Raw genomic sequence first — 14857 nt, 5'->3', positions numbered from 1 at the left:
ATACCTAGCAAAAAGATATCATGTATAAAGTTTGCTTTATCTAACTGTGCTTTATATACGAACTAGTGCAGGGGTGTCAAACTGCTGGCCGTGGGCCAGTTTCATCATACCAGAGCTGCGCCCACCCCATTGCCGGCAATGGCGAAAAAACTCCAATACATTGTGCAACGTCACATGACGTCACAAGTTTGACATGTCTGAACTAGCGTTTGGAGCAGTGTCTCTCAACCTTGCAACTTTATAAGGTACATGGACTTCAATTCCCAGAATTCCCTAACCATGATGGGTTAATGTTGAAGATCTATCAATGTATTATAGTCCTGGTTCTGACTTGACTCAACAACTGTAAAAGTCAACAAAAATCATTATTTTATTTTTCCAGGATTGGGTCACAATAAGCAGATAAAAAGGGTACAAAACAAATGTATTCTTTCTCATCTGAGCAAATATAGAACAGCTATTTTTCCTTAAAAAGAGAAAAATCAAATGTAGCACTTTTGGGGTGCTTAACATTTTTTGTGAGAAAATGTCACTTAATAAAACTGGACCACTGATGTTTTATGCATGTTATCAAAAATATTATTACATTACATTATTTAATATTAAGTTTAATAAGTCAGTGGTGTGGGTAATAGGAATAGGAATCATAATGTGCATGGCTATCCGCTTCCTCGGAATAAGACAGGGATGGTAAAATACATTTAATATGCATCATAATGGAATTTATCATGCATTTGTTTTGAGCTTTCTAGATAAAATTGTATAGAAATGGAATGTTCTAAGCAATCTCAAAGTTTATGAAAGTTGCTTTTACTCAAGTAGTTTTTTTATTTGCAATTAGGATTCTTAGCAGGTTAGTTTCACCAGCTTATTATAGCAATTAATGCTATATTATTGGGTATTTAGCACTCCCTGCAGGACAAGAGAGGTACTCCAAATAATTCTTATTACCTGTCATGCAAATAATAAGCATGGGACACATTAAATAAAATTCTGAAAACTTAATTCTTCTTATATTTTTAATAACTGCTTGTAAATTTAACTTTATATTCTAATTTATGTAAGTTTCTTTTATACATGTTAGTGACAACTAAAGAAGACATGTTTCTCTTTTACTAGTTATTTTTATGAGGAATCTTAGTTCCAAATGTAACGAAAATAATAACAACCCCAAATCTGAAAAGTATATTTTCTTGAGCATAATATTTGGCAAGAACAAAGGACTGTTCATAATTTTTTAATCAATTAAGTTACACAAAACAGAAGCAAAACATTGGAGTATACCTGTTCAAGAGTTCCAGATCCTGCCAGCATTACAGATGCCTTATTTTGAACTGGTAAATTCAGGCACAGAGATGTAAAGTTCCACATTCTGATCAATATATACAATACACTCAGCATGTTTAACATTTTGGTGTGAAATATGAACAATTGGTATCTTCTAGTCCTCAGAGCTTTCAGCATACATTTAAGAGAGATTTTTCAAGTATATAGGGCACAACTAGAATATTACAAATACAAGACATTCTGTACTGCTGGCTTTATAATGCTATTTATTACACACTAGCTATGTCTCTTCTAAAGTGGAAAGCCTTGTATCATACTTTGTAACTAAAGAATAGCTTCTTTTCATCATGTCTCCCACTGACATCTGTAAACAAAACAAAGCAACAACAAATGCCAACCAGGAATTTTTTAAAAAATGTGAGCATCCTGAAAATAAAAGCTGAAAAAGGACTTTTTCATAGTCAGCAGATTGTGAAATGTATTTTGTTTAAAGCTTTTTAAATCCACTTGAGACTCTATTATCAAGGGATTACCTAGAAACATTTACAATGTGGTGCCATTTGGCAGTTGAGGGCAGTTTGGCTTTCAGTGATAGCTAATTGGGCTACAATGCATCCTTCAATAATAGTTTGGAAGAAATATTTCAGATCTTGTACAAACTCTGCACCTACTATTCGGAAAAACAGACTTTTTTTCAGGCTTCTGTAGAGGCCTGAAACAAAATGGCTATTTTAAAGGATTGATTCATTAACATTAACATGATTCTTAAAGCAGCCACATTGCTTTTTAGGCTCATATGGAAGAATTAAATAAATTGAGCTATTGTAGAAAATGGCAGAAAGATGCTATAAGGGTATAAGGTCTGAATTATTTCTGTAATTTGCATAGCCCTAATAAAGAATAGTATGTCAGTAAGCAAGCAAGTAAGTAAATAAATAAATAAGTAAATGAATAAATAAGGAGTAAAGTATCTACCACAATGTATTAAGGAAAATCATTGTGACTTTGAATGATGTATTTGGAATTATAGTTTAGTTCCCAAGCTGTGTGCTGTTAACAAACTCACAGGGGCATCATTTATTTGCAAAGTTGGGGTTTGCAACGTGTAATATTTATGAAGCTGATTTTTTTGGCAGTTGCTCTGAAAAAGCAGGTATTGTGTGAAAATCAATGTGGAACAGGAAATGAGGGTGGAGGTGTCCAATCTGATTCCAAGATTTGAGAAGTTGTGTGCCCAAACATGCACAGATTCCTTTAGTAATTGTGGTTATTTAAAAATAATTAAAAAAAAACATTGGAATTTACGTGTATTATTTTTCAAATGACTATTCAGTTGTTAGGACATAACATCTTACTGTTTGAACCTAACTACTTAATAAATGAAATTGTTAAATATTTCTTTTGGTCTAGAGCTGCCTTGAAATAATTACCGTGACACGAATAGAGCTGTGAGTCAAGAAAGTTTGGAAATCTCTGGTTTAGGATTATTTAAGCAAAATACAGTTCTATCAATCAGTTACTGCCATGGGAGTGGTTGGGAATGAAATAAGCATTCAATTGTTGCAACAATCTCTCGAAATTCATGAGGAGAAAAAAGGCAGAATTCATGTTTCTTAACAAGATAAATATACTCAAGCAACTTTAACAACACTTAACAGCAACAGTTATAAATGTATACATTTGTGACTAGGACAATACAAGCTTATATCCTCTCAACCGTTGAGAAAACTGTAACAGTATTTGCAATTCCTTTTCCTTCTGGTCAATAAAGAAGTCAAGGCAGCTTAAACCAATATAAATATTTCTTTTTAGAATAATTTAAAGTAATTCATCCATTGAAAGAATGCACAGATATTTTATACATTTTCTACAAAACCATACATTGGCAATTAACATTAAGAAACATTATTTCACTAAGCTTAAAGGCGTTGTACTGAAAGTGTCCCTACTAAAAAACCAAACAATTCAGAAAGAAAGCTGAATATCTGAAATTATTTTTTAACATAAATTAAAAGTACAGATCAATTTGAACAAGTTTACTGTTTTAGATCTATATGCATGCACAAAAATCTAATATGGAAAATGACTAACAATTTTATTACTTCATGTTTAAAACTTTTCGCTGTATTTCCAGATGCATTATGCCAGCTGAAATTCCTAACACACTTTTCTATGACTCATTTATTCCAATGTGTTCACTAGTGACTGTATTTTAGAAATACAATATAATTGTCTCATGAATTAGAGGAATTTTTCACAGAATGAATATATTAACAGGGAAGGCATCGTGCTAGATTTCAGATATCTGGAGTATCTGAATAATTCCCTAAATATAAAGTATATATTTCTGCTTCCAATGCCCCAGTTTGATTATTCTCCAAGACAACCATTCAGAAAGTTCATACCGCAATCTGTCTCATGAGCCATTCAACAAGCAAATGATAACTTCCCTTTCCGAAAAGGGAAATTTTATATAAAAATTTCTGCTTCCATCTCTAGCGTCATGAAAGTGTGGCCTGCTATCTCTTCAAAGTCTCCTTGAGCATGTCAGTTTGGAACTGAGAACTTTATATAGTTCAGCTTTGATAAGTTGGAGTATAGTCTGGCCGCCTAGTATTAATAATTTTTGGCTTTGGTTTCTTGACTATTTCCATTGATTCATCTGACTCAAGTTCCTCATTGCTTTCACATACATGGACCACCACGCTAGGAGTAGTTTCAGTTGCAGCATGAAGTTCATACTGATCTCCTAAAATGTATTTAAAAAACAGTAAGTGATAATTGTAAGTGATAATTGTACACTTAATAACACATACAATATCCCAATTGAATTTATTGCATATTGCCATTGGTTAAAAAAGTCGCAATATGATGCCGTGTATAATACCTAGCTGCTTGGCTTTCTGAATCCAGAATGCTGCTTCCAATGGCGAATTCGGAAATATCTAACACCTTCTCAATTTTGATAGAAGAAAATATTCTCTTTTATTACTTCTGAGTAAGTAATTGCATTAAAACTGACTGAATTAATTTTATTTATCATATGAATCTCATTTTTTCTTTCTCCCCTCCCTTTATGTTTGGTTTATTTTAATCGAAGTAACCTATGTTACTGCATTATAACTGATGCATTATTTCACCTTTTGTTTGTTTTACTTCACTAATAAAAAAATAGGTTAAAAGAAAGTTAAGGATTCCATTGCTAGTTCCTGATTATTTCATTCCTTAGTCCTGTTCCTAATTAATCCTTTTAAATTATTCTAAACATAAATATAATATGACTTCTAGGGTCATATACACCTTGAAAATTATTAAATTTTAAAGGAGGATTTTTTTTATTTACCTTAAGCTTTTAACTATTTTTAAAGGAAGTTACACAGGAAGATAAAAACATTATGGAAAATCTTTTTACTGATGCATTCTCCTTTTCCCATCCATTTGTTCCCCCAATCTAAATATGTTTACTACACTTTGAATGTTTAAAGTTATTGCTTGTATCTAAAACAAAAATGAATGAATGATATCTTGAAAATAATTTAGAAGTATTTTGGACCAAGCACAATAAATTTCTGCTAAAGTAGTCCAACACGTTACCATGTTCTGCATGAGCCTGAATAAAATACAGGTATCTTCTACTTACAATTGGTCGCTTAGTGACCATTTGAAGTTATGAAAGATCCTCTAAAAAGTACTTATGACCATATTCGAAGTTCTGATGGATGCCCCCCCCCCATGGTAAGGGGACCACATTTTAGGAACTTGGCAACCAGTCTGCATTTTCAACCATTTACAGCAGGGATCTTCAAACTTGGCCCTTTTATGACTTGTGGACTTCAACTCCCAGAATTCCTCAGCCAGGCACACTGGGTGAGGAATTCTGGGAGTTGAAGTCCACAAGTTATAAAAGGGCCAAGCTTGAAGACCCCTAATTTACAGTGTTCTGCAGTATGTAACCATTCAGTTTCCGCCAAAACACCCCTATAACGAACAATGGGTTCATATAATAACAACAGCATTTGCTTTATGAGCACTACATAAAAAGGTATAAAGTCAGGTCGGTCATGTGATGACCTGCTTAATGACTGTCATTACAACCATAATTGCTGGCTCAATTACAGTTGTAATTCAAGGGCTACATGTATACAATCTCTTTAAGCGTTGCATGTTCTTTTAATGGATAATAGAGCAACTTCTTAGAGCAGCATTTTTTTTCCCAAACTCACATGGAAGTCAAGAATAAAATTCCATGCTTTATGAACATACATTTTACACATCCCCCATATAGAGAGAGTAATATTATTAAATTAAATAGAAAAAAATAACATGAATTTGAGTTATTAAGAATTCAGATTTAAAATGTCTTACCTGGTCCTAATTTGGAAATTGCGTATAAAAGATCATAATTAATAGCAGGTGTAGCGTCATCTGCTTGTTCCCAACCAACAGGAGGAGATGATGGAGGAGAGATCAGGAATTGTTTCTGTAGATCAGGTGGTGCTAAGTGTGTATTTCCAATATGCAATCTCTATAAAGTTATAAAAAATGCATTCTTATGTTTATGCTGATAATTATATGACATGAAAACGATGGCATGTATATAGTTGGGCTGCTTTGCACATCATCTCACTTCTGTTTATAAAAAAGAGACTGACCATTTTTTAGGCTTTTGTACAAGTTTGAAAGAGATATGCCACTGCTTTTAAGGAATCTACTCATCAAAGTGATCTTACAGCAGTGGCAACTTTCTCTCTGTGTGGAAAACTATAAAAGATCAGGCTCATATAATGTTACCAGGCTATTCAGGGATTGAGTATGGAGAAGGCAATAAATACTGAAGACATAAAAGAACAGAATCCTCACATTATTAAGATCAAGAATAGAGCATCATAACTTCAGTTAAAAACCTGACTAAAATGTCAAAAACATAAAAGGTTTGAGCATTCACACCAAATCATAATTAACGAGAAAAGGCTATGTAGGTTTTATGCAGCAAAACAAATACTTTGAACTTGGCTTGATAACAAGATCAGCAGTTAGTCCACTTTCTTTAAGCAGATATGTTCAAGCAATTTCATTTCCTTCAGTCTTTAGTACTCAGCTGTGGTATCTGGGCCAACTTTATAGGCTGCTTCATGTAAAGTTCACTGTAATTAATCTCATCTTCAGGTTAACAGCTCACAGATCAATTGGCTATGTCTAAAACTAAATCTAGATGTTGTTCTGAAAACAACTCTTTTCCTCTTGTCCCTATGTCGATAATGACTACTCCAAGAGCAACCACAGACTCAGAAGGAATGCAACTCTGTCAAGAATAGGCAATCTCTCTAATTTCATAGAACTTCTGGATTTCATAGTACCTTCATCTTGTTTTCATTCAGCATCAGCTTACTGGCACTCACTCAAGCTACCACTGTATCCAGATGCTGATCAAATGACTGTATAATACCTTTGTGCTTACATAATCAAGAGAAGCAGAACTGGGCATCATCTTGATAGCTCATTCCAAATCTCAATATATTTTGGCCAACTATTTCAAACAGATATTAACTATTATTAAGAACAAAATATAACCATGCAGAAATTCACAGCTTAACTGTCCTGTGGCTGAAGTATTATCACCCAACATTACCTTCCATATTGAATAACTCTGTTGTAAGAACTAGGCAAATGCAGTTCAAAAAGAAATGCTAGAATAATATTAACCTCCAAACCTGACCTTATAGGTACATATGGTACATCACAAAGCTGTTCTAGAAGAATGTCATATTAACCATTGAATAAGAGGAAGATCAAGAAGAATGGGAGACATTATAAGTCAAGATGGCAAAGACTGATTCAGCTCCACAACCAGCCTGCATACTAAGAGTTGCTGATTATGCTATTTGTAGAAGAGGCTTGTCCTCTCCCATAGCAAGCATGGAAACACAGTTGACCATACTATTAGCAGTTAGTAATGGAAATTACAGGTCAGTATTTTATGTGTGCTTATTTAGAGGACAATTCAAGCTAGAAAAATAATTCCAAGAGCAAAATAGCGATTACTTCTGATAAAGCATTTTGAAGTAGATCACCGATATCAACAAAGCACATATATTGATACATCTTTTGGTTATAATAGATTTACATTTTAAAAAGCATTCTAGATTACACGATCCCTTAGCAACTGATGCAGTACTGACCCTCCAACTTCATAGTATAGGTGACTTTTGTTTCCCATAATTTGGAAATGGAGTCTAAACAATATTATCTGTAATGAACATTTTTGCATACGTACAAAATTTGACCTGTTGTAGGTTTTTTGTTATTTTTCTATTTATTTGAGCTTTTGACCATATGTAATTTACTTTTTTTATTTATTGCCTTTGTTCTTGTATTTTAATATTGCATTTTATTACTTGTGTTACCTAAAGAATATGTGTTCTTAAGTAGCCTATATAAAAACTAAAACATTCAGGTATACTTTTGTTCTACTTTAAATCCTGAGGTGGAGTGATGAAAATAATACTCTGATCACATCAAGCTCAATTTTCCTATTTTTAAAGACATTTTATGGAAATGTCTGAACTGCTAAACAACACACACACAAACACACAGAAAGAAAGAGAGAGAGAGAGAGAGAGAGAGAGAGAGAGAGAGAGAGAGAGAGAGAGAGAGAGAGAGAGAGAGAGATTTTCATACTTAGGGATAAACTGTGATAATTCCACATGTCCCAAAATCCATAATTTATTAAGTAACTTTCAATAGCCAGATTTTATTTCAATTCTTGAAGTAGGAGGCCAAACACCAAATCTACAGAGTTTAATTTTCAACTGGTGGTCTGGAAACTCTACTTACAAAAGTCTCTATTAATATCACTAGATATCTAGTCAATAGGTAAGTGTTTTTGGAAAAGCAGACCATGCAACATATGCCTTTTTTCTGAAGTATCTCTGAATGTTTTAAAATATCAGCTAATCCATTAAACAGTAGATGCGATAGATAAATAGATTCATGCAAAGTAGATAGAAATAAGGGAAACTTAGTCATAAATAATGCAAGTTTCACCGATTTCTAGCTCATATATTGTGCAGGCATAATGTATTCTACCTGCAGTACAGTAGAGGAATGGGAAACTAAGCAAAAAATAAAAATATAAGAACTATTTAAAAAGCTATTAAACGATAACTGGTTAGATTACCTTGACTTACCTGAGCAAAATATAGTTTAATTTCCTTTCCAAGAAATTCTGACTTGTGTAACCGAATTTTAACTTCAGCTGCTGATAAAGGATTGCTGAAGTTCAGCCTTATTCTTTTAAAACTCTTGAAATAATGAAAGGTGACATCTTTGTCATATGTTCTAAACAGAGCTTCAAATCTGCCCTGAAAAATAAACATGTGAACAGTTAACAAGAATATAGCATTCCTGCCTATTATTTATTGATCCATAAACAAAGCCAGAAGTATTTCAAGACAGTTTCACTTTCTGAATTAAGTACAATTCATAAAAAATGCAACTATTAACCCAAACACAAGCACATTTTCTGTATATCCGGGCTCCTATGCCTTTCAAATTTTGAGTATAGCTACCAAGACCTTGCCCAATTGTTGTTACTGAATTAGAATTTTTTATCAAATTGTAAGAGAAAATGGTTAATAACTACATTTATTCATCTGCATTGTACGTTAATTAAATATACATGCAGATAGGAACAAATCTAGTGATCTAGTTCTCTCTCTCATTGTCAACATCTCTTGCAGAACCTAACAGAAAACTTCCTCTGTCTTCTTCTATACTGTATTTCCCAAATGCTTATGTGTCAGCTTGCAAGTGCTCCCAGGAAGGTCAATTCTCTCTCTGCCCCCCCCCCCTTTCTGTATGCCTGGTAGCATTAGCATCCATCCCCATCACAAATTCCCCTTGCTATGCATATTACTGCAACGAAGAGCCATATTCTCAGGATAGATTTAGTTTGGGGCTGCAAAGAAAAAGAAAATGTTATAGTACAATCCTCTGGGTGGGGCAACTGAGGAGCAGCTCAAAATGCAGCGACTGCCCCATTCTAAGTTCCCCACCCTCCCTTCTGGTTGCATGACTCAGAGCATATGCTCCCTGTTCTGTGGTTTTCAATGCATACATAGGCAAAAACATAGCAGACACAACACAGCAAGAGAGCAGAAACATGTATGGATACAATACAATGGAGTATAAAAAGAAGAAAAAGTGCTTCCTTCTGCCATTGCTGGCAAAGGGGCTAGAAAGAATCCCAAGAAGCCATGTTCTACATGATTTCCCTACTTTGTTTTCTCTTAAGAACATTTGTGATCAGTACTAAACTACACACACCTCTATTTTTTTTTAACTAGGTAAAAGCATCCTTCATTTCTATATAGAAATAGAGGCCCCCAGAGGCAGGTTTCCATTCTAATTATACATGAACATCAATAGAGTATAGGCTACAACACACAAACTTAACCAGAATGCGGAGAAGAGATTGAAAATTGCCTGAAGACACTCCTTTCCTTGGAAAAGATCAAATTCAGAATCACTGGGAGGAAACCCTCCAATTATGTTATCCATAATACACAAAGGCTATATGGTTATTCCATGACTTAGCAACGATAATAAACATCTCCCAACAAGCTACTGAACTGAAAGAAGGGAACAATAAGGCAGCATATATACTGGTGTTATTAAATATCATTGCCATCAACACTATTTTTCAATGTCGTTTGGAAGATTATCTATTGGGCAGGGCTGCAAATTTTACTTATATCATCCATTCAAATGACAGTTATTTCAAAAACAGTAACTAAAATGTAAAATTTAACTATGAGCTACATTGCTAGCCATATAAGTAGCCGTTAGCATTATAATATATAAAAGAAAACTAAAGCTATACTGAATGTATTACTGACATAGAGTTTAACAGATCTATGAAAAATGTTTAACAAGATATATTTCTATTTCATCATCGTCCTGTGCCAGGAAAATCAGCATCAGCTAGAGAGGTAACTAACTGCTTCTTACAAAATCAGAACATCTAACTCACTCTTTGTCTTTCCTAGTCATACCTAGATGAAAATTATATACTACTTTACTGTCCCTCTTCTTGCTTGCTGTGTAGCTATAGATAGACCCATAGGCTGGGTCTGCCAACAAGATGGTAATGCTGTTTTGGTCTATCAACAACTCTAGAGAAATTATACAGCACATCACAATCATATGTTCAAATATAAGAAATATGCAAAACTAGGGTGACGATGCAGGGTACAACTAGATATAGTTTAATGAAGATATTGGGTGCTTCATTGGCTGAAGTGAAGTCTGCATTTAAAAAGAACTTCATAAATACAACAGTTGCTGGCCCCCAATAATATAACTTTTACTGTCTGCTTTCATGTACATAAATATGCCAACAACTGCCTTTCCTACTGAGGCACTGCTATTGGAATATGCCATTAGAAATGTCAAGCACATATTCAGCCCACATTTATTTTTCCAATATTAATAAAAATAGATGCTATCTTCCACTAGGAGTGGAATTTAGAAGGAGACAGTATTTTTATATCTTCCTTTTTTATTCACCACCAGGAGCAAAATATAATAATCTTACTTTAGCTAACCTGAAAAATTAACTAGTGACTGAATGATTAGAATTTTTAAAACATTACAGTTGATAAAATATTCAAATCAACAATAAAATTATTAGCATGGAAGAAATTATTTAATTACATTTTAAAATAATATTGTAATTGTTTAGTAATTATTTTATTTCATTTTAGAATTATAATTATTTTAGCATTTATATGGAAATTTGAACATCCTTAAAAACTAAAACATTCAGGAAAATGTGAGGCTGCTCCTTTATAATAGTTATTTGAGGCCCAAGGAATGTAGAAATAGATAAAAGGAATGATTGTTCTTTAAAGCTTAAGTCACAATATCCATGTTGTTAACTCCCATCCCAAAATACTCCTGCATCTTATTTTCATCAATGAGAATAAAGGAAAAATAAAATTAAAAGACAAATAAAGCATAAAGGAAGATATTGGAAATGAAACAAAATATAACATACATTATGGAAAAATTAGCAACTGTAAAAGGTTATAATGTTACCTTAATGAAAATGATGTTTAAATTTCAAAAATTCCCTAGATAAATGTACATTTCTGCTGGAATTCGGAAAGTGGTTGAAGAATTTTTAATATTATTAGGCTACCAATCTATGATGTAATAAGAATATATCCCATGGAATTCAGTGTTGCTTTATCTTAGACAGATATCCTGTTAATCTTTAATTCTTCTATTCCAGTTATTTGTACGGTGCCAACTAATATTGTTGAATTCCCAGCACACTCAGAAACATTGTGTGCATAACCAACGGAAGCATTAAAGATTTTATCTTTTGTCCAGAAATACTTGACAACTTGCAAATAATTAACAAAATATTTTAAGATTCTTTATGATCTTGCAATCTAATAACATGAGAAATTTCTAAATCATACAAAAACATCAAAAGCACATCAGCTTCTCTACCTTGAATTGTTAACAATGCATCTGTTATTTTGCTTCGCTTTTTGACCAAGTCAATGTTCTCAATATACTCACATTTCCCAGTATGCTATATACCTTTCCCTAAAGCAGTTTTAATGTCAAAAAGTCTTACCCTAATTTCAGGTTGATTGAAAATCTTGTTGTCTGCAACACAAGCAATCAAGGAACCAAAAATGTAATCAAAGTTCCTGAAATGCATTTTTGCTTTCTTGTAAAGACTGCCAGGAGCTTAGCACAAGACCAAGAAAAACACTTTTTGAAGAAGCAGTTCAGTACTGGAAAGACAGCTTATAAAAGAGACTGAAGTCCAGCCCCTCGGCAAGAACAAAAAAATCCAACACCCCAAGTTTTAGAGCATCCTGTATGTGACACCAAATTCCTGAGCAAAGTTCTGCCACATAGTTTCAGGCTGTCAGGGACAAAATGTAAGCTTCAGCTGGAAAGAGGTGACGTAAGCATGTTAGTCAGTTTCCCTATGCTAATTAACTTTGCTTTGGAGTATGGAAAAAACAGCCAAGGTTTTCATAGGCAGCTGCTTTATCAACTCCTCTTGCAGCATAGTTTCCATTGCTAGTAACTCCATTTAGCACTCAGACAACAAAGTCTTCACTTGAATAGGACAACCCACTTTAAGATGGAAAAAGTTACTATTTGAGGACTAAGGTTAGCTGCAATAAACAGTAATTAGCTGGCAGGAAATATTTCAAGACTTTGGAAAACTAAGAACAAATCTTAGTCACTATACAGTCAAAGCCTATATATGTTTACTCAGAATTCAGTCCCACGGGTCTTAATAAAACAAATATAGGACTCCTAAACTTGTATTTTCCATGGCTGAGTTAGTTTTAAAATGAATTCTAGAAAAAATAAATCCCTTCAAGTGTACGCTGCCTCTTTTGTGGCTAAAAGTCTCATTTCTCTCTTTTAAGTTACTGGCCTTATACCATCCAATGAAGCCAAGTCAAGTGGGAACTCATCACTCTAATACTTTAACCACTGCTTTCAATTACTGCTTCATACCCTTTCACTGTTAAGAAAAACAGTGGAATGTTTCACTTTCTTTTAAACTGCATCATATACTTCTGTACAATTATTAAAAGGTAAAGACTTAACACTGTTGAAGCATTCAAATATTTTCTACTGTATGCAAGAAAGGTAAGTTGAAGGAACAGGAAATACTTGAATTCCATCAGCTTTAATTAAGTTCATGTTAAAGCTTTCCACACAGGATTTAGATTACAGATAATCCTCGTTGTTCATTTAGTAAGTGTTCTAAGTTACAATGGGGGTTGAAAAAGTGACTTATGACTGGTTTTCACACACTTATGACAATTGTAGGATCCCCATGGTCACATGATCAAAATTCCCATGATCCCCTTCTGTGACCTTCTGTCAAACAAAGACAATGGGGAAGCCAGATGCATTTAACAACCCTGTTACTAACTTAACAACTTCAGTGATTCATTCAACAATTGTGGCAAGAAAATTCGTAAAATGGAGCAAAACTCACTTAACAAATGTTTCACTTAACATCAGAAATGTTGGGTTTAATTATGGTCGTAAGTCGAGGACTACCTGTACTGATGTGAAATAGGTAGACAAATTTAAGATGCTCACCCAGTTAAAAGTAAGGCAAATTTGTTTTGGGTGGAGATCCTTTTTAGTTGGTCACAAATGAATTTTGTCAAGTTGTCAATTATGTCTTTAGTGTATTTCATCTAAATCTCTCACCTAGCCTAGGGTTAGAGTCTACAATACAGCAGACTTATTTTAATTCCTCTGCATAACATATTGGCTGAAGGACAGATATTACCTTATTGAAGTACCAAGCTTGCCTGTTTAAATTTCAGGTCTGTTGATTGTAGAGGCACTTTTAGATAAATATTAGCATATATGAAGATTAGGAAAAAAAGTAACAACTTTTACTGAATGCTTTTATACAACATCAATAACACATTTTTGTCCTCCTACGCTTCAAATACTTATACACTGCACTTGAAACCCAAATATTCATAGTATGTTAATTCATGTTTCTCTGAGAATATTTTCCATCCCTATTCTTGTTACTCAAGTTTATTTAGGAAAAAACAATCACAATCTTAATGTATACTTGACCAAGTAGACTAATTACAAAAATTAAAAGGAAAAATTTTCACTTACAAATGTTATTACATATATTAAATATAAAACCTACCTAAGCTTTCTCTAGAAACATTTCAAAATTGAAACAGATATATCACTTACCCAAAACTTCTTGCCTATTTTTTATTATATTAAGCCTAAGTAAATATATATAACTTGAAATCTTACTCATCAGATTGTGATCTATTAGCTAGTAGCTATTTCATTTCACTAACCTTGCAATTTTTTGCTGACAAGTCCTTTCATCTACTATGGAGAAGACCACATTTTGGGTTTGGAGAAGGCAATTATTATTAATGGAATCATGCAATACAGAATCTAGCTATTACTTGAAATTATGTTTCATTAGATAGTAAGAGCATGATATTTTCAGAATCAAAGTAACCTAAAACCATAATTTTAAAAATGAAAGAGAAATTACTTTTAATTTGTATTATCTTCTTATTGTACACTTTGAGCTTTATTGCAAACATTAATTTGATTTTACGACAAAATTAAGCTTCCCCATGAATGGCTAGAAATTACCTGGCGAGCTAAGAAAATGATATTTATTCTCCCTCTCTATACTCATCCGAATATATACAAACACTAGAATTTATGAAAGCTCCACTGGACTCAAAAGCAGAATAGCTCCTTTGGATCCAAATCTATGTTTCTGCATTTTCATTCCCTTTCTACATATTATTATATGGACTGCAAAAAAAATTTCCATTTTGGGTTTATATTTGACCTTAACAATGGTTTTGCAGTGGTTAGTTAACAAAATTGTAAATCATCTATCTTTCACAGAAATGTTTAAACATTTTTGTGATCTGTATATTTTACTTTTTATGTATTTATACATGGAGGGCAATAAATCTATTTGGGGTATTCTTTTAATGGAGCAGTTTGC

General features: G+C 33.2%; 1 protein-coding gene across 2 annotated transcripts in view; it reads right to left on the bottom strand.

Moving 5' to 3' along the window:
- Positions 1-352: 352 nt before the first annotated feature.
- The window catches only part of RCAN1 (regulator of calcineurin 1), a 34407-nt gene continuing 19902 nt past the window's right edge, over positions 353-14857 (bottom strand). Inside the window, exons 1-4 of one of the 2 annotated variants that reach the window (XM_039318567.1) lie at positions 11936-13095; positions 8475-8648; positions 5653-5812; positions 353-4036 (exon numbers count right to left, since the gene is read on the bottom strand). In XM_039318567.1, the coding sequence (XP_039174501.1) occupies positions 3864-4036; positions 5653-5812; positions 8475-8648; positions 11936-12022 (594 nt within the window). In that variant the 5' untranslated portion in view covers positions 12023-13095 and the 3' untranslated portion in view covers positions 353-3863. Of the gene's footprint in view, positions 4037-5652; positions 5813-8474; positions 8649-11935; positions 13096-14857 lie in introns of those variants that run through there. The other variant, XM_039318558.1, reaches the window with a different exon arrangement.

The sequence above is a fragment of the Crotalus tigris genome, unplaced genomic scaffold, assembly GCF_016545835.1.
Source record: "Crotalus tigris isolate CLP2741 ecotype Arizona unplaced genomic scaffold, ASM1654583v1 scf7180000017601.7605149639:7615979, whole genome shotgun sequence".
In the NCBI taxonomy this organism is placed as follows: Eukaryota; Metazoa; Chordata; class Lepidosauria; order Squamata; family Viperidae; genus Crotalus; species Crotalus tigris.
The sequence above is the reverse complement of the archived record's forward strand: the minus strand, read 5'-3'. Positions and strand labels throughout refer to the sequence as shown.